Genomic DNA, 22135 nt, shown 5'->3' with positions numbered 1-22135 from the left:
ATCTCCATTTCATGGAATTTCTTTTAAAAGAAGACTTAGTTTATCAAGGCATGTGCATAGAAAGGTGCTCCTCATTCTAACTGGAGAGCTCTGCTTTCAGTAGTGGACGTTTCTTTCAGCTTGCTTTGCTCTTGATTCCTGATTTCTCTAGGGGAATATCTGAGATGTAACAAAAAAAAAATGAAGTGAAATAGACCATCACAGTCGTCTTGTGCAAGCATGAGCTTCAATTATACTTTTGTTTGCCTTTATGTTACGTGTCAAGGCAGATATAATGGAGATGCATGGTTCCTTTGTACTACATTTGTATGCTGAGACATCTCTGGGAGCTTCCTCACTGACAGTTGTTTTTACCACATTTATATATGTAACAAATAGATATTTGTGTTGACAACTTTTGTTGTTTGGAAGATGTGAATACTGGAAACTGTTCCATTTTCCTGTTTCTTAAAGGTAATATTGTAAAAAGAGACTCTTTGCTGGACGTAGAATCATAGAATCATAGAATTCTATTCATGCTGGGCATGATTTGCTGTCTTCAGTCCTTTTACTTTGATTAGCTTATGTTTGACGCTACCTACAACACTCTGAGGAGCCGCCTCAGGTCATGAGGAAACCTTGGGGGCTTTGTGATGTTTTTATTCATTTGAAAAAGTTACTTTTCTGCAGATACCTGTAGTAGAAAACGCAGTTTCCCAGATGCCCAGTAGGAGCCAAGTTCTCATGTGGTGCTGTGCCGCAGTGCTGCTGAGCAGGGAGCTGCCCTGCATGCAGGCACCTGTCTGAGGTGCCTCTGCAGAAAATAGTGATGCTTGTTGGCTTTTGTCTGCATCCGGAGTCTTCAGCATTAGATGGGAGCTCTGTGCTGCTGGTGTGCATTGGCTACTTCGTGAGGTGCAGTAGGACACATCAGTTCCTGTGAGCAGAAGGAAAGAGACGTTAATTCTTCCCTTACCATCAGCCATGAGGGAATGTGGATTGGACTGTGTGGTGTTTCTGTGTAGATTTACCCAAGAGCTTGATTGAACATGATTGAAATCAGAGCCACATTAGAATGATATCACGTTAAAGAAATCAGTATTGCTTTCTAAAAGGTGGTTCTACTGATCTGAAGTTAGCTAAATCTGTGTTTTAAACTGAAATCATTTCATGCTTGCTGCTGACCCTGCTGATATTCACACCTGCGAGAACACAGGGAAGATGGAAAGCATTGGCAGTGTCTGGCTTCCCTTTGCCTCAGTGGAAGAAGCGATCGTTCTGGGGAACTTTGTTGCAAGTAGTGGCAGCATGTTTAGCCTGCAGGCTCTGTCCCTACAGATCAGGCTGTGCTCAGCCTCTTTCGTGCTGCCTGGAGCCTGGCACGCAGCTGATGCTGCCTCAGCTCCTGCAGATCCCACCTGGATCTTGCAGTGATCAGAGTGCAGTCGCACGATCCAAGGGGCTGCTTTGTGTCTCGTGTTGGTCAGGCTCATAGAGCTGACATCCCGCAGTTGGGTTCCGTTGTGACACAAGGTGATATTTGCACATTGAGCTTGGAAATCCCTGTGGATTGTAATTTTTTTAACTTACAGTTGAAATTCAACCAAATCTTCATCTGGTACCTCTAATGAACAACAGCTGGCTTTTTTCACCATCTTCTGTAGAACTGCAGAAGCTCTGGAAGAGATATGGGGGAATAACATGATTTGCTGTTAGGTAAGCACACCAATAAATGCTGGATACATTTTACTGAAGAAAATTCAAAGACTTTAGTCCCTAATTTGGAAACTGCTTTTCGAAGTGAATATTCACAGACTTTTAATGTAAAACAGGCATTGGCAGCTGCTTCGGGCTTGAAGTGATCTGAAAGTGGAGTCCTGCGTGTTGTGTGATAGGATTATCACAGGCCCATCTGAGCTGCAATGTAACAACCTGGTCCCGCTGTGCAACTTCGCATAAATATTTCACTTGACATGGCTTTGGTGTGAGTGAGGTCAACCTGGATGTCTTTGCAAGCAGGAAGGATTGTAAGAATAGGCTTGGTAGCAAAGCAAAGAGGTTGTACATCTGTGCTTCGCATGCAGCTTTCAGGGCTGTGTGTACTCACAGAAGTTGAGATTGTTGTATTCTAACAGCGTCAGAGAGCACTCATTGCTGACCTTTACAAATCTATTTTTAACCATTATACAGGATTGTAAAAATTATGTGTCTGCTAATGGAGGGTTTCTACCTCGTAATTTGCAGTTGGTCCTTAAAAGTCAATGAAACATGGGCTTCATAAAAAGCAGTTTGTATGTGTTGAAGTGTAAAGTGTACTGCCACAGACCGAGATGTGTAGAGACATTCTTGCTGTTGTGAAGCTGTGGCAGCTGATTGCAGCTAGCTTTTATGAAAAGCCTCGGTTAACTCAATGCAAAATTGATGAGTATTTGGTACTAGGGTTGCACCACACGCAGGAGTCTGCAGCAGTTCTAGCTCTGTCAAGTGATGGGCAGCAGCCAGACACCTCTCCTGCCTTAAGACTCCTCGGGCCTGAGGTCTCCTTGTTCCTAAAGCATCTTTTTGCTGATGGGTGCTCGGGTATTAACCCTCTTCAGAGCATTCCTAGCCTGCAGAAAACAAGTATTACTAGGAGAGAAGGCTTTCTGTGTATTCTAAGTTAATTAGATTACTTGCTCTCCTTAGGGACCACATTCCAGCCCTGAAGTTTTGCTGTGTTACAGTGAAATATTCTTTATAAAACAGGATTCTGAGCAGGACGTGGGTGCCAACCCGGTGGCTGTGGGCTCTGCACGTGCTGCAGGAGGCCCTGAGCTGGCCAGGGCTGTGCTGTTTGCTGCTCCTCTCACCTGAGGAGCAGGGGCAGTGGCTCCTCGAAGCACAGCAGCCATCACCAGCTTCACGGTGTCTGTGGGCAGTCAGCAAATAGCTGCACATCATCCCCCTCAAGGACAGCTCAGGTTTTGGAGGGACTGCTGGGCATTCAGGCTGCAGTTTGAGGTCAGTGTGCTGGCAGCTGGTCGCTGCCTTGCCCTCAGCTTGGCTGGCTTTATTGCGTGCTAGAAAGTGCACCGCATCTTTTGAATACCTTAAAGTAGATTGTATTGTCTGGTAGCCATCATATTTATTTAATGAGGTTGCATTTATCTGCTTAATTTGATTGCATTTCTGGACTTGCAGCATGAGGTGGATGTGGATTCAGGTTTTTGCAGCTGTTTTTCAGAGGAGTATTACTGCCTTTTCAAATGCAGTTGTTTGAAAACTGAACAATTATAAAACATTTCTGCTTTTGTCTGTCATTTTTCTTAATCAGTTCTGCACAATGACATTTAATCTGGAGAACTGTTATTTTGAAAAAAAAAAATAATAGTATTTCACAAGGAAAAGAAAACTGAAAGCACTTGGACTAGAGAAGCTGATGAATGTATGCGCTGTATTAAAGTAGGGAAAGTGGTGGGCTTTGCCAATTCTGTCTTTCCTTATCACTACAAGAGATAAGGCAGAGAGCCAGCATGGTGTTTGCTGCCTGCCATCGTGATTGGGAACCTGATGCTCTTTGGTAGTCTCAAAACAGCAATGGGAATCAAGCTACCAAAACTGCCTAAGTGACACTGGAATTCTTACACAAAGGATTTCAAATAGTACGTATGGATTTCCAATAAAGGAGTGTGCTGTTTGCTGCTTGTACTCGATTCTGAAGTGCTTACCCTGCTGCTGGAAAGCAAGGGGTACTGCCCTCCTCACTGTAAAGGCAATTCAATTCTGCTTAAAGCAGACCTAGTTTTATTTGGTCCTTTCTGAAAGATGATCTAAGTATGGTAGAATAGGGGCTGAGGCCAGTGTGTGCATTGTTCAGTTCAGAGGATGCATTGCAGTATGGCTTTTTTATTGGGTTGACTATTGGTAACTCTACAGCTCCTTGGCATTCCTGTCTTGCTTTGTGGTGGGGTAATTATTTAGTTCATTGCCAGGAGATGGCAGTAACAGATAAACTTTTATGGTAGCATGAGTGTGTATGAACATTGCTTGAACGTCCTGCATTGTCTGTCACGTTCTGCCTTGGGAAGTGAGACTATGCACATGGCATGTCCGAGGTCTTTACATTTCAGAGACTGCTGAGAGCTGTGAGCAAGGTGACAGCAACAGTCGGGGGCCAGCATGGATGCTTTCTCCCATACCCTTCCGTTTTGAGTGTGTGTGGTTGTAAAAAGGGCAAATTCGGAGTTTGCTTATGACTAATCAGCTAAAAACATTTAACTTTCCCCATCTATGAATGTTTGTATGCCTGTGTGGTGATTTTCTGTTCTTTATGTTTAGCCAGTCCAACAGCATTACACTTCTCAGGCCTGGAATTAGAGAAGGATCCAGTAGGAGGGTTTGTTCAGCATGGATCCTGCTGTCCCATCTCTGTGACGAGAGATACATAGTGATACTCCAACCAGAAGGTGCCTGCTGAGGACAGCTGTTCCCTTGGTGGTACAACTAGGTTATTTGATGAGCTTTGATTTGTTTGCTCATTCACCTGCAGTCTTTCAGATGCTCAAGTAAAAGATTTCTTTCATACCTTTAAGGTGCAGATGATGAAACATTTGCCTGTCATCATTCACATGCTGCCAGCTTTTATGGAACCCAGACGTAGCTGGAGTGGGTTATTCCTCTAACATAAAGAAAAATTAAGGTCATTTGAAAAGATTAGCTTTGTGTGTGCCTCTGCTCCTCGGGCAGGCTGCAGCTGATTAAACCCATCTTTCACGTGGCAGAGACAGGACAGCATGGTGGAGCTCTGGGATGGCAGAGCACTGAAAGTCGGTGCTCTTGTCCTGCTGTTTTACAGACATTCTGTTGGCATCAATGATTACCTCCCTTTTCAAGCTTGAAACATAGCTGCCTGATCTTGGCCACTCTATCAGTTCTGTAATTTCCTAGTGTTTCTTATTGCCTAACGACTTGCCTAAAGATCCTTGTGCAAATCATAATGCATCTGCAGCCCCACACCATGGCACCTGTGCTGGGAGAACAGCAAAAGCACCAACTGGGTCTGAAGAGGGAGAGGAGGGTGCTCTGAAAAGGGAAATGGTGTAGTGAAATGGAGCCCTGAGCTCTTCCAGTTTGTGCACAGACTTTGGTGTGTTGCTCTGTGGGTAGCACTCACACTTACAGCAGTTAATTGCTATATCCTCTGCATTGTTTGCTTGGGGAGCTTCACTGCTTCACATGGAAAACTTTCTTCCTTTTCAGAACGCGGTGCAGTGTGCTGGGAAAACACTTAAACAACTGTTGTGTGATTGGAGTGTTACACTGTGCCTGACAGCCACGTCCTCCACATAGGCTGATCTTGAGTTGTTGAGCACCACCATGTTGTTCTTAAGTTAGTTTTGTTGCATGCTGTGCCCTGTTGGTAGCACCTGTAACCATCAGCATCAGAGAGCTGCTTACTAAGCAGAGCTGTCTTGTTTTCACAAGCTGTGTCCTTTGCTTTTCACTGCGAGTAGAGTTATCAACTTGTTTCCCAGTGGTTTTATGCTTTTAACTTTGAGAAAGGACCTTGCAGTGATTACATTGCCATGAGAATCCTTGGGAAAGCTGCCAAATCACAGTAACTTCAATGTGTCCTAAGGATAAACAGTGCTTAGAATCCTTAAGTTGATAGTTGTTAGCAAGGTTGGGATGGAGCAGAGTGGAAGACAGCTTTCACAATGTGTACCAATACAAGCTGCTAGTAGTGCAGGAGGTGCTGCTCGTAGCTGCCCTGAGGTGCTCTGTTGTTGGGAGAGACTTCCCTGCCTTGGAAGTGGTTGGGTTGGAGACCCCTGGTTACTTAGACCTTGCCACCATTCAGTTGTTGGAGTCTATTGTTATGACTGGCCTTGAAAATATTGTAGGAGCTGCCTTTTTGTAGTTCTCTGAATTGTTTGGGAGAACTGAACTAAGTGCTCTTCAGCTGCACGTGTTGTTTTCTTTTCATTGCTGCTCAAGTTTACAGAGGCTAAACCCATGTACAGAGCACTGGAGGACTGAATGAGCACTTGAATTCTTTACAAAAAAAAGTTTCTTTTTTTCCCCCCCCAGTATTTTGAAGTAGGTCATCTCCTACTTTGAAAGTTGTTTTTCATGTGTGACCAACTGGCCTATGTTATCTATGAAAATGGAGTTGGTTTAGGTTTCTCATGTAGCAGTGGAGAGCTTATGGGAAACCTACCAGTGATGTCTTGTTGGACCAGAGGCACTAGAGTTGAAATATGAACAGGAGAAATTTGCTTGCTATTTTAGAATTAGTGGAATATGTTACATAAGTGGCTTCTGCATGGTTTTAAGCTGCTTTTAGGATCATCCAAAATGTCAATGTTTCTCCAGTCCACTATTAACTATTGCATATTGGCTTACTGCTGTCATGCCTTATGCTGCAGGTGGAGTTAGGGCATGGGAATCTCCACGCAGATGTTGTGTCTGTGACATCTCAGTACTTCCCAAGAGCACAGCTGGAGCTGTGGAGTTTTGCTTACAGTCCTGTCATGCACATTGCTGAGCTTGTTCTTTGACTATGAAAGCCTGCGTGGTCAGCAGGCAAACACGTATCTCTGTTCTATCATGGTGTGCTCAGGGCTGGGAGAATCACAGAATCATAGAATGGCCTGGGTTGAAAAGGACCACAGTGATCATCTAATTTCAACCCCCTGCTATGTGGAGGGTCACCAACCACCAGACCAGCCTGGCCTTTGACCCCTCCAGGGATGAGGCATCCACAAGCTATCCCAGCAGGTGAAGAGGAGATGCAAAGATACTGTGTGTTATTATGGCTGTTTTATATATATGCTGTGAAGTCTCTGAAGCTAAACCAGAGTTACTTCGGGCTAGCATGTATGGTTCAGAAGCTGAGCCACCAGCTGTCACTGTGTCAGAAGTACTTGACTTCTGGTGATCCTGAGCAGGCTTCAGCTGTTTCTTAGAAACAATCATATTGCTGGGACAACAAGTGCTGCACTGAATGCGACTACGTTAAACCTGATGTTGTTTTAAAAAAAATTTTTCCTCTTGAATTTTTCTGTAGCTGCAGAGAAACTGCAGCCGCCCTCCTCCGCTGGTGTAGTCCTTCAGTAATAACTTCCCTGAGCGTGGAGGCTGGTGGCAGCCACCCATGAATCAGCATAACTGCCTGAGGTGTTAAAGCACCACGTCCACATAATGAATTTGTCTGACGTGTTTCCACTGCTTTCTCCCGCTTACACCAGGCTGCAGGGCATGGTGCGTACCCAGAATTAAGGAGAGGCCTTGGCACCTGTAGGTTGTAGAGCTGAAATACAAAAGAGGTCCCCATGTTTAATCTTTTTTTTTTTCCAGGCTTTGCTAATGCTTCTCCTGGAGATGTCTGTGTCTGTTGCTGTAGTCTTCTGCTAGGTTGAGTCATTTGATGTTACGTGTAAGGCAGCAGGAATCAATATTACAACCTTGTATTACAGGTATTGAGGAATACCTGCTTCTTGGACCATGTAGCCCCATGGATTATGTGCCTAAAACATCCAGGATTCTGTGCTGAGAAGCAGCGAAATGCTTTCTTGCTGCTGATGCACATTGGTGAAGCTTGGTTTGCTCTCATTCTTTCTGTGAAGATGGGACAGTCTAGTAGTAGGAAGGGACTAAGGAGATAGGAGATAGATACTTTGGTGTACCTGGTGGGATTAATTTGTAACTGATGCTTCTGTGTATGGTATAACTAATCATATCTGCTCCAGTGCCTTAAATAAAGCTGCGTTAGCTTTCTCTCAGTGTACTGTAAAATGTGTTCAGTAGTTCACTGTGAAGTGATTGACGTGTTGACTGCCTTTGTTTCTTTGTAGAGCAAGGCTTAGATCACATAGCAGAAAACATCCTTTCCTATCTTGATGCCAGATCACTCTGTGCAGCAGAGCTGGTATGTAAGGAGTGGCAGAGAGTCATCTCTGAGGGAATGCTATGGAAAAAATTGATTGAAAGAATGGTACGCACAGATCCGCTGTGGAAGGGACTGTCAGAAAGAAGGTGTTGGTAAGTACCAAGACAGTAATTCATCTCGTACTGTATTCTCCTTGATAGACTGAGCTAATTGTGAGCTCCATCAGAGAGCAATTGATAGTGAGCATCACTGCAGTCCTTATTATCCTTTCTGTGGACTCTTGTGGCAGCAGCGGCAAAGAGCTTTTCATCCTTCACAAAGATATATGAAGGTATCAGGTGTTCTGCTTTAGGAACCTGTTTCTCTGTGCTCTCTAGTGGTGTGCCTAAGAAAGTGCAAGGCATGGTGTAAGGAGCTGTGCAAGAGGAGGACACCCTGCTGGCCAAAGCCCTGAGAAGCAGAGAGCCCTCAATCAGAAAGCCATAAGGAAAACACCTGTTTCTTTTCAAATACAGCTGTCACATTCTGAAGTCACAAGGGTTATAATTTCAATACTAAAAATTATTGCAAGTATTCTGTAAGAATGCGTCGTAAGTTTTTGTTCTGTGCAGATTTTGAATTCCTTTGCAGTTCTGTTTCTTTGTAGTAAACTGAAAAATATGTTTCTGGTTCTTTCTAGGGATCAGTACCTGTTTAAAAACAGACCAACAGATGGCCCCCCAAATTCGTTTTACAGGTCCTTATACCCAAAGATAATACAGGACATAGAGGTATGTTTTCTGACATGTAATATCTGCAGCAGAAATGATATTTCTGTGGTTAATGTTTCAAAGGTGCATGTTGGAATGATGAAGCATATTATATGCATTTGTATTACTACTGCATTCTGGGCTCTGAAAGCGTAAGAAATACCCTCAGCAGCTTTGTGTTACTCTAAGCTTTGTGTTAACACTGTCCTTTTTGCATTTAAAGATCTTGGAGCTCTTTTGGGTCTGTGGTTTTTAATAAAATGGCCGTTTTAGGAAACTTGGAGACAATCCTTCGTCCTTCAGAATGTTCTGATGTATTCGTTAGACTCACTTAGAACATGATCTGAGAGTTAACACTAAATGCTAATCGTTTCGAAGTGTGGCTCCTGTAGTAACTTGTTACTCGTAAAACTGTAAATGATACAAGTACAGCTTTCTGCACTAGATGGGAATCTTTTTGAAGATTTTTGTGTTAGAGAAATTAGTCCTACTGTAGCAAACTCAGCAGGGGTATCGGTGGTAAGGAGGCAATAGAAAGGACAAATCTTTTGTCTGATACAAAACTGGTGGTTGTCTTTCTGGAGTAACAATGTTGGGCTCACTTTTTAAAGGTATTTCTGATAAGGGTCATCTATTCTACTTAGCAGCAGAATGTCAGTCTTGCTCGGTTTCCTGTATACCCACCACTGAACTCTTCAGTGATACTTCAGGCATTATAGTATTTATTTCAACCACATGATGGATATGAAATTTTGGTCTGAAGTTCATTAGTGGGTAAATGTATTTTGATGTTTGAGGCAGATGTGATCTAATGGAATCATTCTGCCATGGCAAGCATGAGTCTGTGTTGCTTGGCACTCTGTAATACAAATTATTCAGAACTCTTAGCCTATCTGTAAAACGTAACTGCTGCAAAATATAATCCAATTTCCAAATATTTTTAACCCCTGTTACACAACTTATAAACATCTACAGATCAGAACTAAGGGTTAAATGTTGCATAGGCAAAAAAAGATCAAATTTGATACTTGCTAGCTGAATGATGCACATCTTAGTATTTGAAAGGAGATGTCTTGTATGTGTAAGGCATGGCAGTGGTATTATAGTAATGGTAAGCCCGTGGAATTAAAGGCAATTCTTGATGTGATATTCTTTTGTTTTCAGCAAAATTTTGATGTTGTTCAGTAACAAAAATGGGAGAAAAGCAGTGTGGAAAAATGGCCTTTGAAATTGTGTAGAATACTGAAGAAATTCAACATTATTTTATCCCAGATTTTAGAAGTTGTTCTCTTCCAGTACTCATTCAGTAAGGTATAAGTGGAACATCTACATAGGTTTATTCTGGTTACTAGAGATGGAGCGTTGCTTTGAGGGGTTATGAAGCTGTAGCCTTTAAACTTTGACAGCCTGTTATTTAATAATGATTCTTTAGTTACTAGAGATGCACTGATAAGATACACAGAAATGGTGCTCCTGAAATGGATGGTTTTCACTAGCAGGAAGTGAGGAGGGGGAAAAAGACCAGACTCTTGTGTTTCACTCCTTACCATTACTAATGCAAATATTAAAAGTGAAATGTTTCAGTATCCTGAAGTGGAAGACTGTGCCACTAAAAATATATACTGTAGCAAACATGTTTCTTGAAAAACTCAATTTTGTTAAAATAATGGTAAACATATTAGACCTTCAAATTAAGAGAATTTTTGCACTGTGGTGCCTGGTAAGTAGCTATTGAAAATATGCAGAAGATATCAGTGTCAAGAAATAGTGTTCTGTTGAGCACTGTGCTTGTATTCCGAGTTCCAGTTCATACATTTTTGGTTTTTTCATCATATCATGCTGAGGTGGATGATGTGATGGATGTTGAATATGTGATGTGAGGAGTTACCTTGTGTCAGGTTGGAGCTGAGGAAAGTGCTGTGTGTAGAACACCAGGAAGCACTACTACCTGAAAATAGCAAAGTGAGTAATGAGCATGGGAAATGAGTTGTCTTCTCATCCGTGTATGAACTTTCAGTTCCTGCCCATTCCAAACTACCTGCCAATCCAGCTGCTCTTACAACTTCTGTAGCTTTTTGGGTAGAATTTAAGGTACTGTTAGCTGACCTCAGAGCTGTACGTGGCCCATGGGTATTACTGCAGAAAAGTAAAGCTGGAAGGATGCTGGACTGTCAGCTGTGGGCTCTTGATTCTTAAATTCACTTTAGCAAAAATGTAAGCTTCTGTTTGTCCGTATTCAGGAACCAAGTGCATCTTTGTCCAGTCTTCTGGAGTGGAGAAGTCTTTGCTTGAAGCAGTGGCTGCTTCCAGCATCATCACTGTTGGGTTCATACGGGCAGCATGTTTCCCCATGGGCTCTTGGGAATGGCTCAGCTGGAAGCAAAGGCAGAAGGGTGAGGGTGGTGTTGTACCATGCCAGTGTTTGCCCTGCTTAAATGTTTCAGGCTTTTGAAATACTGCTGCTTTTAGATTTCCAACCTGGAGTGGGGTTGGTGTTTTTGCTAATAACCCGGAGTCCTATAATTCATCTGCTTCCCAGAGTGTATTAGATTTTTTTTTAACTTATAAATCACCCTTTTAAAGCACTTTTCACAAATTGCTTCCCTACAGAACTGTCAAAGGAAGCTTTTAACTTTGTTTGAAAATGTAGGTGGTGGGTAACAATGGCAACAAGACTTAACTGTAAGGGTTGGAACGCTTCCTAACTCTGTTCTGCTTGGTTTTGATTTTGCCTTTATTTGTTTTCTTTGTGCCTTAAGTTACACTTTCCCTTACTTTCATACTTTTCCCATTTCTTCGCTTTTCAAAGCAGTATGCAGAATCTCTTAAATAGGACTTCCATTTTAGCAGTGTTGAAGAGTTTTCTATCTCTGAATATCAAAATGTTTTTTCTTTAAATATTTGTCTGGGCCTTTAATGAGATCTTCATCTTCTGTCAGAGCTTAGGCAGCTCATGATGAACCAGAGATGCAGACGCTCCCTTCATCCTCCTACTAAGGCTACTGTATTAGCACTGCAATGTGATTATCTTAGTATCTCTGTTATCTTGCATCTGGTGGACTCAATTTCTTTATTTTTAATACAGTAAAAGCTACTTGATGACACAGAAAATCAAACCAGTCAGTATTTTTCCTGTGGAGAATGAAGATGAAGCTTGGCTATGCTGTCCCTGATGTGAGGAGAGACCTCAGTTTGCAGGAGCTGGTGCTGAACTGACTCTGTGGGTGGAGATGAACTCTAAGAGCTATGTCCTCTATTCTTCTGATTGACTGACAGAATCAAAAGTAATTCAAAGCTTAAATTAATGATTGGAAGGAAAACTGAGGAATGATAAGAAGCAAATGTGAGTTCTTTCCCTCGGACTCTATTTGCATTTTAGGTTAAAAGTCCATGAAACCACCAAGTGTCATTAACTACAAGGTAGGACAGGCTGTGATTTGGCAGATGAGGCTCCCTTGCCTCTCTGAAGCTTTATTAGTGCCAGTGTTTGTTTATTTTGTGCCAAACACATTTTAGGAACATAATGTCACTTCTGAAATCATCAGATTTGAAAATAAGAGGACATTTGGAGATCTGAAACCAAATTCTTGGAAAGAGGTCTCTCCCTCCGCTGTGAAGCCAAATATTTAATAAGGTTTCATTTCACAAGAGGTGGTCCAGCAGTGCTAAATGTCTCCAAGTCCCACGTTGGATTGCCAAGCTTCTGTAGGATTTTTTTCTAATAGGGGCAAACCCATTTGAGGGCATATCTTAGAAAACGGAACCTGGGTTTGTGAGACTGGTTTATGGAATTTTTTTTGCTGCAGGGTGTCCTGTGACCGGATGCAGTCCTGAAGGGCTGTGTGATGGTCAGCTGTTTGGAGTGGGTTGTGTTAATGGGCAGCGTGCCAAGATGGGAAGCTTAATGCTGTTGATTGCAGAACCCTGAGTCCCTGGATTTTTTCCATATTATTTGTGAAGCCCAGCCAACTATTTGGTTTTCCCTGCAGATCTAGCACAAGTATCCACGTGATGAGTTGAGAAGGCTGTTTCATAAATGTTCCCCTTATCTTTGAGAACATGACAAGTTCTCATCTTGGTTCCATGGAAACTTAAGTCCACCTAATTCAGATTAGAATTGAAATGTGATTTTTGCTTCACATTTTCATACTGGAGCTGCTTGAAAGGCACATCTTAATGTGAAGCTGGCCCACAGACTGAGGCAGAGACCAAATGGCACAGGCCTTGACTCTCACAACTGAGAGGGGCAGAAAACTGGTCTGGGGTCTCCATGTCATGAGGCAGATCCTTGGCTGGGCTTTTTTTCATTCCTTTTGCATACACCACTCCTGCTTTGCACAAATGGGCAGCCAAGGCTGCTGTTTTCTTCAGAAGGTTTGAAAGAGGGATTTTGTGTTCCTGTTTGAGTATTTCAGCTGGTCTCACGCCCTGGTGAGGGCTGATAAGTACCTGTTTAAATAGAACTGTATTTTTATGGCGCTGTGTGTGAAGTTGTTTCAAATGGGAACTAAAAGATACAACAACTCAGTTTTTCATCAGCACTGCACTTTTATCAGAGTGTACAGCAGCTGTGTGTCATCAAGGTACTTCGCAGGAGCTCTCTGCTTCCATTGAATAGCTCACATTTTTAACACTTCCTCTCCAGGTCTGGAAGAGATGGATTTCTTCTGCTGTTGCACTGTTACTTTCCTTTCACTTCAATAGCAGGAGTCCACTTAAAGTCTCAGTATATTTTGATAGTGCATTTGTAACCTGAAAGCTTGGCACTTCACTGCGTCTCTGAAGCATGCAGTGTATTGTTGATGGACATTGTAGATGAGGGGAGCATCAAAGAGAAAACCAGCAGGAGCCATCCACCATCCTGGGCAGTAGGAGTCCTAATACTAAATTACTGTTCTTTAGGCCTAAAACTTCTGTTTGTCTCTGCCCCTTTTTTTTTTTTCTTTTTTTGCCTAAGGTGTCCCTGATGTGCAACATCACTTTGCCACTCTGAGAGAACATTTATCTTTATAAAATAATCTTTATTACTCAGTCAGCTTTTTTTCCTAGGGTTTCCCTTTTGTGTTGCTGGCCTTTAATACAGTTTCTGCAAGTCGTCTTCTCTTCCTCTGTAACAAATGAGCCTATTCCATTGTCCATATCTATCTCATTCAGCATCTGATTTGTTCTTTCTGTGGCTTTAAAAAGGGTTCTGTAAGGCTGCAGTGAGTCTTGGAGATAGTTTTACATTGAGCAGCTTCTTATGTGTCAGGTTGGTTGCAAGCAGAAAGACAGCACTTCATCAACTTCTACTGCTCACGTTTGGATCTTATCTGAGCAGCTGTAAATGATAGGAACATAATTTTTAGGTCTTAATTTCTGCCCCTAAAAAACCACGTGATTAAATTGTGATACTTGCTAGGAAAAGCTTCCCATTCCTTATTCTGTAGAGTTGTTAATATTTTTGACTCCACCATTTATGGCTTTTCTTCTGGTCTTGGACTAAAAGCGATACTTTACCCCAAGCAGATCTGAAAGCCCATGCACTGTTTGGACTTGGAGTGGCTCAGTGCTTCACTTCTAGCTCTTTGGCCTCGCTTTAGTTTCAGTGCTCTTCACAAGGTAACAACATAGCCTGAGTGTGCAGTATTCTTACAAGTCAGATCAGAAGCCCAGTTACTAAATGTTCTTCCTTTTTTTTAATGTGGAAGTGCACCTTTCTTTTTATTTTATAGACACGTGCCCTGAACTGTAAAAAAATACGTAACTATTGATGTGTGGTATGTGTTAATGGGATTATAATCAATCCCTGTTTCTCTGTTGGTTAGTCTTGCTTCTGTGATTCTTTATGGAGATGGGTTTTGTTCTCACTTGGGTATTCAGGTAAATACACAAGCCTGCCTTTCCTTAGGATTACTTTCTTGTATTGAAGTACCATGTCACTGTTTATTTCATCTTCCTATGTAGGCTTTGCAACTGGGAAGCTTTGCCACACAGTATCCTATGACAGTCAGCCTCGTGATGTCTGAAATGCTGTGCTTAGTGCTGCTGCAGTAAGGACAGGACAGCCAGCACTCTGCAGGTTGCTCTTGAGGAGCAGTTTAAGCCTCCTGGGCAGCATGCATCATGCAGCCTTTTCTCATAAGGCTCTTACAGAGACTACAGAAGCTGTTTGACTTTTGCTGGCTAACAGCAGAGTAGAAACCCAGCAGTGAAGTAGGGACTCCCATTGGGATCTTTGGAATCAGCATCCTTGTTCAGAGGTTTGGTGCTTTTTTAATTTCCTAGGGAGTCTGAAGAGGAAATTCCTCAGAAATGCAACCCTGTCATTCCATCTTTCCATATCAAAGCTTTTAACTTCATAAGGAATGAGATAGTTGACCCTCTTCACCCTGACGACACAGGATCAACTCTAAATGTGTGAAGAATAAGAGTTTGGGGCTTCAGCTGCTCTTGCTGTAAATGCCCAGTGCCTTGGGAGAATCCCTGTTTGTGGTTCCTTTTCCTGCTGCTTTTGTTCTGAGAATTGTGTTTTTTCAGGGAACAGTCTCCTTGGTTTTGGGGGTAAAGATAAACCTGCTTTGCAGTAATATTCACAAGGATAAAAACACCCTTTTTAGCAAGGAACTGAACACGGGGTACATCATCAAACGTGGGGAAAAAAACAACCCTGCTCATAATAGTTTATCCTTACCATCTGAAGTATAGCAAATGTTCCAACTGCTAGTCCAGATGGACTGCATCTTTTTTACTGTCCTTGTACCAGTGAACTTACCTTGTTGTGTTTAAGACTTGTATCTTGGGCTTCTCTGGGAGATTTTCTCTCTAAGTGCCTTTTTCTGTCCGGTTCTGCAGTTCCTCAGCTGCTAAATGGCTCTCTGTGTGGCAGACGTTTTATCTTCACCTTTGTTCCTTATCCCTTGTGTCCAGATTTTGGTGGTTGTGTAGAATGCTTGCTGCTATCACCGTAAGTGAGCATTAGTGAAGTGTGTGAAACTGCTGTGCCTGTGAGCCAAGGAGGCAGAGTTCTGCACCGCTTGCTTTCAGCTGTGAAACCCAAGTGTAGGGGCTGCTACCTTGGAGACTTGCTACAGAAAATGCAGGAGAGTGCTGCATCAATTGGCGTTAGGTTTGTTGCTGTAAGCATGCAAATAAATGCAGTCTCTCAGCATTGACCCCAGGATGCTTGTAACAGTCTATAAAACAGAGCAGTTTGTTGCTCCCTGCTCATATGCACACACACACACCTACTGGATGTGTACGTAGTGTGTTGAGATATCTCCTGGAAGGACTGCAGCTGAAAACCTATTAACTGCACCATTCGGTAACAACCAGAAATCTCCTCTAGCAGAAGCTTTTATGTGGTTGCCAGTATTGTATTAAACATGTTCCTTTTCAGAGGGTCCTCCAGGTTGCCCACCCACTCAGCTGTATTTAGTCATCTAAAATAATGTTATTTCTCCATACGTACACATCTGTTTTCACTCTGTTGCTAATTTAAATGCTGCTGTATATTCTCTGTGTACTGTGGCTACTTTCCCAGCACACTGAAATTTACACAGTGTAAGGGGATTTTACAAGTTCTCAAAAAACATGAAGTATTTTCCCACAGTAGCCACACTATATAACCTACAAATGAAATGATATCTACTCGCAGAATTAAAACGTGCACCTGCACGTGACTTGCTGCTTTATGGTGCCTTCATGTAGGTGCAAATAATACCTTAGTTTCTTTTATCTGATGCCAGTGTTTTCTTGTAGTAAGCTTATTATGTCGCTTCCTGCAGTGAGCTGCTAAGAATTAAGCCAACACTGGTCCCAAAATGTTTGGTCAGCATACTCCTCCCGACTGCTGCTCTGATGAGGAAACTGCTACAGACAACCGATTGGTGGTGTTCTTGATGTATTCTGTAGCTGCCACAGGAACCTGAGGTGTGGAGGTGCTCAAATGGGGTTGCAGTGCCTGGAGGTCTGAGTAATCCAGCACGTGGTGCATAAAAGTGCTTGTTTCTGACCTTTCCAAGAACGTTCCTGTGGGGAAATTCTCCCTGAGGTGACTTCTTAGAACTGGACGTCTGAACTTACATGGTTTCTGAAGCTATTTAAATTGGATTGCTTGAATCTGAGATACTTCATCTCCAGTGTATTCAGTGTTAGTTACTGCATTTTCAAATATCTTGCCTTCAGATCTCTAGTTACAATGGCTCGTGCTATTAGTGTTTTAAATGCTCTGCTGTTTCCAGAGGCTACTCTATGAGCTCTGACAGTGAGGGAATTAACGAGTTGCAGTTCTGCCCTCCAAGCATAGGTGACAAATCTTCAGATGAGGCTTGAAGAGTCCTTTCTTCTTGACACATCCATCCCATGCTGAGGAAGTAGCAAAATGAGCAGTCTGCTACCTTCAGAGCAGGAGCCCAAGTGGAGCCAATGTCAGGTCTGAGCAGCCTGAGCCTGGTTCAGTCTGATGATCAGCAGCAGGCTAACTGGCCAGAAAAGCTGATCGTGAACTGGCAGATGACTTGCTGTCTTAATTTCATTAGCTTCCCCAACAGATTGGAAGAGAATGAGAGGGATGAATAACTTGTCAGTGTGCTTTTCCAGCATGCTTTAGTACTTCTCATTTAGACAAATTCCCATGGTACATCAGGTTTGTATTATAATTGTGGATAATTCTCTCCAAGTTGCGTAATGGGAGACAACTGAAGGAGTAAGTGCACGGAAAACCAAGTTTTCTGCTAAAATAGGCATATTTTCCTGGAACTGGGAGGTCATAGTTGCTCTGTACTTTTGTCTTTAATTATCATTTTAGTTGTTTTCTGACTTGGAGAGGAGAGGAAGAACTGCATGGAACTGAAGAAGTGCCCGATACTGCTTTACAGTTAGGATTTGATTATACATAATTTTTCCAAACTATCTGATCGTTGATCAGCTGCACCCTGGGATTCCGTACAGCACTGTGGAGAGCATCAGGGAAGCAGTCAAATACATGAGCTGTTCTGGTGCCTGTGCTGGAAGATGAAAGGCATTTTAGCCTCCAGAGTACTGCAGGTGTTGTCCCAGAGCTGTGTGCAGACCTTCTGACCAAAGTCCCATATCTCACATGTCTGTGAAGCCACCACTGGTCTTCTCACAAGCAGGAAAGCCGATCACAAGATGGAGTTAATTCTTGTTCTGCCATGAAATAGTTTGCCTCCTTTTAAGGTGTCATGTCTGTTAGCTGAAAGGAGGAGGAGGAAAAAAAAGTAAGTTTTAGGTGTTCTTCAGATTGTTTGATTTTTTTTTTTTTTTTTTTTTTTAATGCTTTAAGGTGCTCAGCAGAAATTTGTGTATCTCAGAATCCCTTGGATGCATGACAGCTAATGTGGGAAAAGGCTGGGCAGGGGCAGGAAGGTGTAGGGGTCTGTGTGCTGGTTACTCAGTGATGCTGAGCACACACCATACGAGTTCTTTGCTGCTGCTATCAGATGACTGCATATGTACAAGGGGAAACTGAAATGCATCTTTCTGATTGTTCCTCTGAATGTTCTCATGAAGGCTGCTTGAGTATGATTTTCAGCACTGAACGCTGCTTTTGTCATGACAGAAAGGTCTAAATTCATGGTGTTTAAGATATTTTTATGGGTGGTTGGGAGAGATACGGATATAAGTTTTGCATTTAAATCTTAAGGATGAACTTCATAACAGTGAGAAAGATTTGCTGGGCCTCTTGGAGTAATCACACTGGAGCATGCAGCCTAACCCCCCTTGTTTCACCTCTTGTTAGACTATAGAATCTAACTGGCGATGTGGGAGACATAATTTGCAAAGGATCCAGTGCCGTTCTGAGAATAGCAAAGGTGTCTACTGTTTACAGTATGATGATGAAAAGATAATCAGTGGCCTACGAGATAACTCCATTAAGGTAAGCCCTTGGATGGTCTTTTCTCTGTCTTGGAGGGGGAGCTGTTTGTTTCCTTCATGTGTTCTCTTGTCTCTTCCAGCAGTGCTTCTCGTCAGGGTTTGTGAGGAATGCCTTCTGTACCCCTGTAAAGTCTTAGAAACTCAGCAGACAGGCTATCAATACCACTGGCTACAAAGAAACACTTGTGAAATCAGAGTTGCCTGCATGAAAGAGAACTGTGTAGCACTTATTATCAGCTGTGTCTTTTTGTCATTCCAAATGGTTGGCTTTCATGAAAACAGCTGCTTTCATGGAAGCTGTCCCTGAGTGCCATGACATTTTCTTTTTGTAAAACAGGCTTTTGTCTTTTTGTGTGATCCTTGGTTGTTTCACTATAATGCCAAAACCTTGCATCAAGGAGGCTCAGCAAGTTAGAAGGGAGGACAAGAGTCGCTGTCTGGACATGCAGCTTAGCCAAGGGTTCTTGCTGCTGTGTCCAGATTTCTTCCTTTCCTCTCAGTAGCAGCAGTGTGCAAGTTTTTTGAACCTATCTTCTTGATCTTGGCAAGCTGTTTATAGTTTTGTTTTTTTTTTTAATAGATTTGGGACAAAACAAGCTTGGAATGTTTGAAAGTATTAACAGGACATACTGGCTCAGTTCTCTGTCTGCAGTATGATGAAAGGGTCATTGTAACTGGATCTTCAGATTCTACAGTGAGGTGAGTGTTAAAAGTTTAAAAAAAAAAAAAAAAGTGAGTATCAGGGTTGGGAATATTTGTAATAATCTCCAAATGTCAGAAAACATCCCTCATGTGAATGTGATACCATTATTCCGAAAGTAAGGTATTTGCACTTGGCAAAGCATCATATTCAATTTTTTTCCAAGTCTGTCTCATGCTTTGTAGTGTTAAGCACTGTGAAGAGATGTGACCTGTATCATTCAAAGCACAACATGAAGTAGAATGGCTGATGCACTGGTTACGTGGTGATTACCTCATTTAGTTTCTTATGTCACCTTTTGACATACTTTACTTATGAGCTGTAATGAAAGAAGACTTTATATGTGGAGCAGTTGACAGTGAACACGAGACTTCAAATATGCAGATGCTGAGGTACAGATCAGTGGAAGGGCCTTGTCTCCTGGTGGCTTGCATTGCTATATCAGTACTGATCTATTGAAATTAAGAACTGGTCATAGCAGTTACTGTCAGTTACTATAAAATCAGAAGTGCTATTCACTTGATGCAAGTCCACAAGGCCACTTCTTTCCAGATGGTACAATGTGTGCTAATTGTGATCGCTATCTCAGTGATATAAAACTCTTAAAAAGTGAAAAGTATACTTTATTTTTGGTTTGCTTCATCAATTTGTACATTACACAGGTTCTAATCCACCTAGAAAGAAGAGTTCTAGAGTCATGCTTCATTACTGTGCAACCCTTTCTTTTAGCAGTGGCCCAGCTTAGGCTTTTTCTGGCCTAATTGCACACTGCTCCTAATTATTGCTTGTGACTGAGAAGTGAACCAAGATATTTCCCCAGTTCCTTTCTGCTCTCCCATAACCTAAAGAGGTGTTGGCAAACCAAACCAGAGAGCTCTCTTGAATATGGTAGCAGAGCTGTATGTGTTTGCACTGTACAATGCACGTAGTTCCTTCATTTGGGATAACATTCTTTTCTTTTGCAGAGTTTGGGATGTAAATACAGGTGAAGTTCTGAACACGTTGATTCATCACAATGAAGCAGTGCTTCATTTGAGGTTCAGTAACGGCTTAATGGTGACATGCTCCAAAGACAGATCTATTGCTGTCTGGGATATGGCATCACCTACTGACATCACCCTGCGCCGTGTCTTGGTTGGCCATCGTGCTGCTGTTAACGTGGTGGACTTTGATGACAAGTATATTGTGTCAGCATCAGGTGACAGGACCATTAAAGTAAGTTGGCAGAACTTTCCTGTGGGTCTGAATCCCTACCAAGCCAGAAAAGCTTCTGGAAGTTACAATTCTAATCCGAGTAGCCAAAGTTTTTGTAAACAGTTCTGTGACTTTCTCCTTACCATTCAGCTAGCTGCTTCCTCTGACTAGTTGTTAATGTCTTCATGCATCTAACAAGTCTTGTAGCATTTTTGTGGTTACTGTCGTGCAGCTTCAAAAAAGTAAAGCCTACTCATCATCTGAACTCTAATCTCGAGATGGGTTTGTTTGTTAAGTGTGGCACATTTTGTGCCTTTTTCCAAATGGGTTTTTTTTTTAATTTCAATTGGCAGTCCTGTTCCAGACGTGAAATTTATCAGCAGTTGCCTTTCCATACCACACCTTCCCAGTTAAACCAGACTTTGCTGTGTTTAAAGAATTAAAATGCTGTATTTGAAAACTACTACATACCAGAAAGTCAGACTTATCCAGAGTGTATTAATATAACAAAAGCGTTTCCACCCTTCCTTCTCTAGAACCAGAGCTACTCTGTACTGTGCCAAAAAGCACTTGGAAGTTCCATGTCCCAATATCTGCCAAGAAACCCGCTGCACTGTTTTGGAAATGAGCTACTTTACATGAATCCTTTACATTACAACTTCAATAGCAGTTCATTAAAAATGAACCAATTTGATCAAAATACTTCAATGTTAAAGAAGAAACAGCCACCAAGCCTTAATAGGCTGTGGCTTTGGTCTTCTCTTAGAAGCAGATTGCTAGCAATTTATTTGGTAAAATATACAGCTTATTTTTGTGTATGTGTATTCTCTTTTTGTAAAGGATTACTTACTTACCAAGATTCAAGTGCCATCAGCCCTTGAAGGTTGTTTGGACCAGTATCTACTACTTGAAAATACAGTCTTTCTCACTGATGTGATGCACAATAGCAGAGCCAATGGCTCTTGACATTGCTAGGCTCTGTAATGCCATCTTCCACTAACACCACGTGCCTCCTCTTTGCCTGTAAAAATGCTATGGAAGTTTTCATTCTGCTGCCCAGCAAAAGTCAGCCTCAGGCTTCTGCTTATGAGTTTGTAACAGCTTCTGTTGGAAGTCAGAAGCCTTCATTGAGCATAATTCTCAAAGAAACATCCTTCTCCTGTTTCATAGGTCTGGAGTACAAGTACGTGCGAGTTTGTTCGTACTCTCAATGGGCACAAGCGTGGCATTGCCTGCCTGCAGTACAGGGATCGACTAGTTGTCAGTGGATCTTCTGACAACACCATTAGGTGGGTGCCAGCAGGCTGTCACTGTGTATCTGTGTGCATTTCCACACGATAACAGGATTTCCCCTGACCTTTGCTGTAAACCATCTTCAGTATGTCTTGCTATTAAAGCAGATGCTGTACGACTGGAATTTTGTTCACTTTGAAAGTTAATATATCACATGCATGTGAAAAAGTGAGGCTGAGAGGTTCAGACGAACAGAAACAAAACTGTCTATTCCTGTAGTTTATGACCTAGTAAATAGTTTGTTTTTTACTTCAATAGCAGTTCATTAAATAGTAATAGCAGTTAATTAAATAATAATAGCAGTGTCACAGGTTTTCGTGCATTCTGAACCTCTAGTATCACTGATTTATGCAGAATGGAAAAGTATGTTGAGGTTTCTTAAAATAATCTAGCAAGTATACAACCTTTACTCGCATGTAATTTTGAGTGTCTAGATTAGTTTTTATGTACTGCAGCTGCAACACAGTTTTA

At 42.1% G+C, this 22135-nt stretch overlaps 1 protein-coding gene across 6 annotated transcripts in view; it reads left to right on the top strand.

Annotated features, from left to right (window-relative positions):
* FBXW11 (F-box and WD repeat domain containing 11) overlaps positions 1-22135 on the top strand; it is a 65593-nt gene that overhangs the window by 34648 nt on the left and 8810 nt on the right. For all 6 annotated transcript variants that reach the window (XM_052684909.1, XM_052684907.1, XM_052684910.1 and 3 more), the window contains 6 exons: positions 7815-8001; positions 8529-8619; positions 18341-18478; positions 19058-19176; positions 20143-20392; positions 21542-21660. In XM_052684909.1, the coding sequence (XP_052540869.1) occupies positions 7815-8001; positions 8529-8619; positions 18341-18478; positions 19058-19176; positions 20143-20392; positions 21542-21660 (904 nt within the window). The remainder of the gene's footprint in view (positions 1-7814; positions 8002-8528; positions 8620-18340; positions 18479-19057; positions 19177-20142; positions 20393-21541; positions 21661-22135) is intronic.

This window comes from Tympanuchus pallidicinctus, unplaced genomic scaffold, assembly GCF_026119805.1.
Source record: "Tympanuchus pallidicinctus isolate F22 unplaced genomic scaffold, pur_lepc_1.0 scaffold21, whole genome shotgun sequence".
Lineage (NCBI taxonomy): Eukaryota > Metazoa > Chordata > Aves > Galliformes > Phasianidae > Tympanuchus > Tympanuchus pallidicinctus.
The sequence above is the reverse complement of the archived record's forward strand: the minus strand, read 5'-3'. Positions and strand labels throughout refer to the sequence as shown.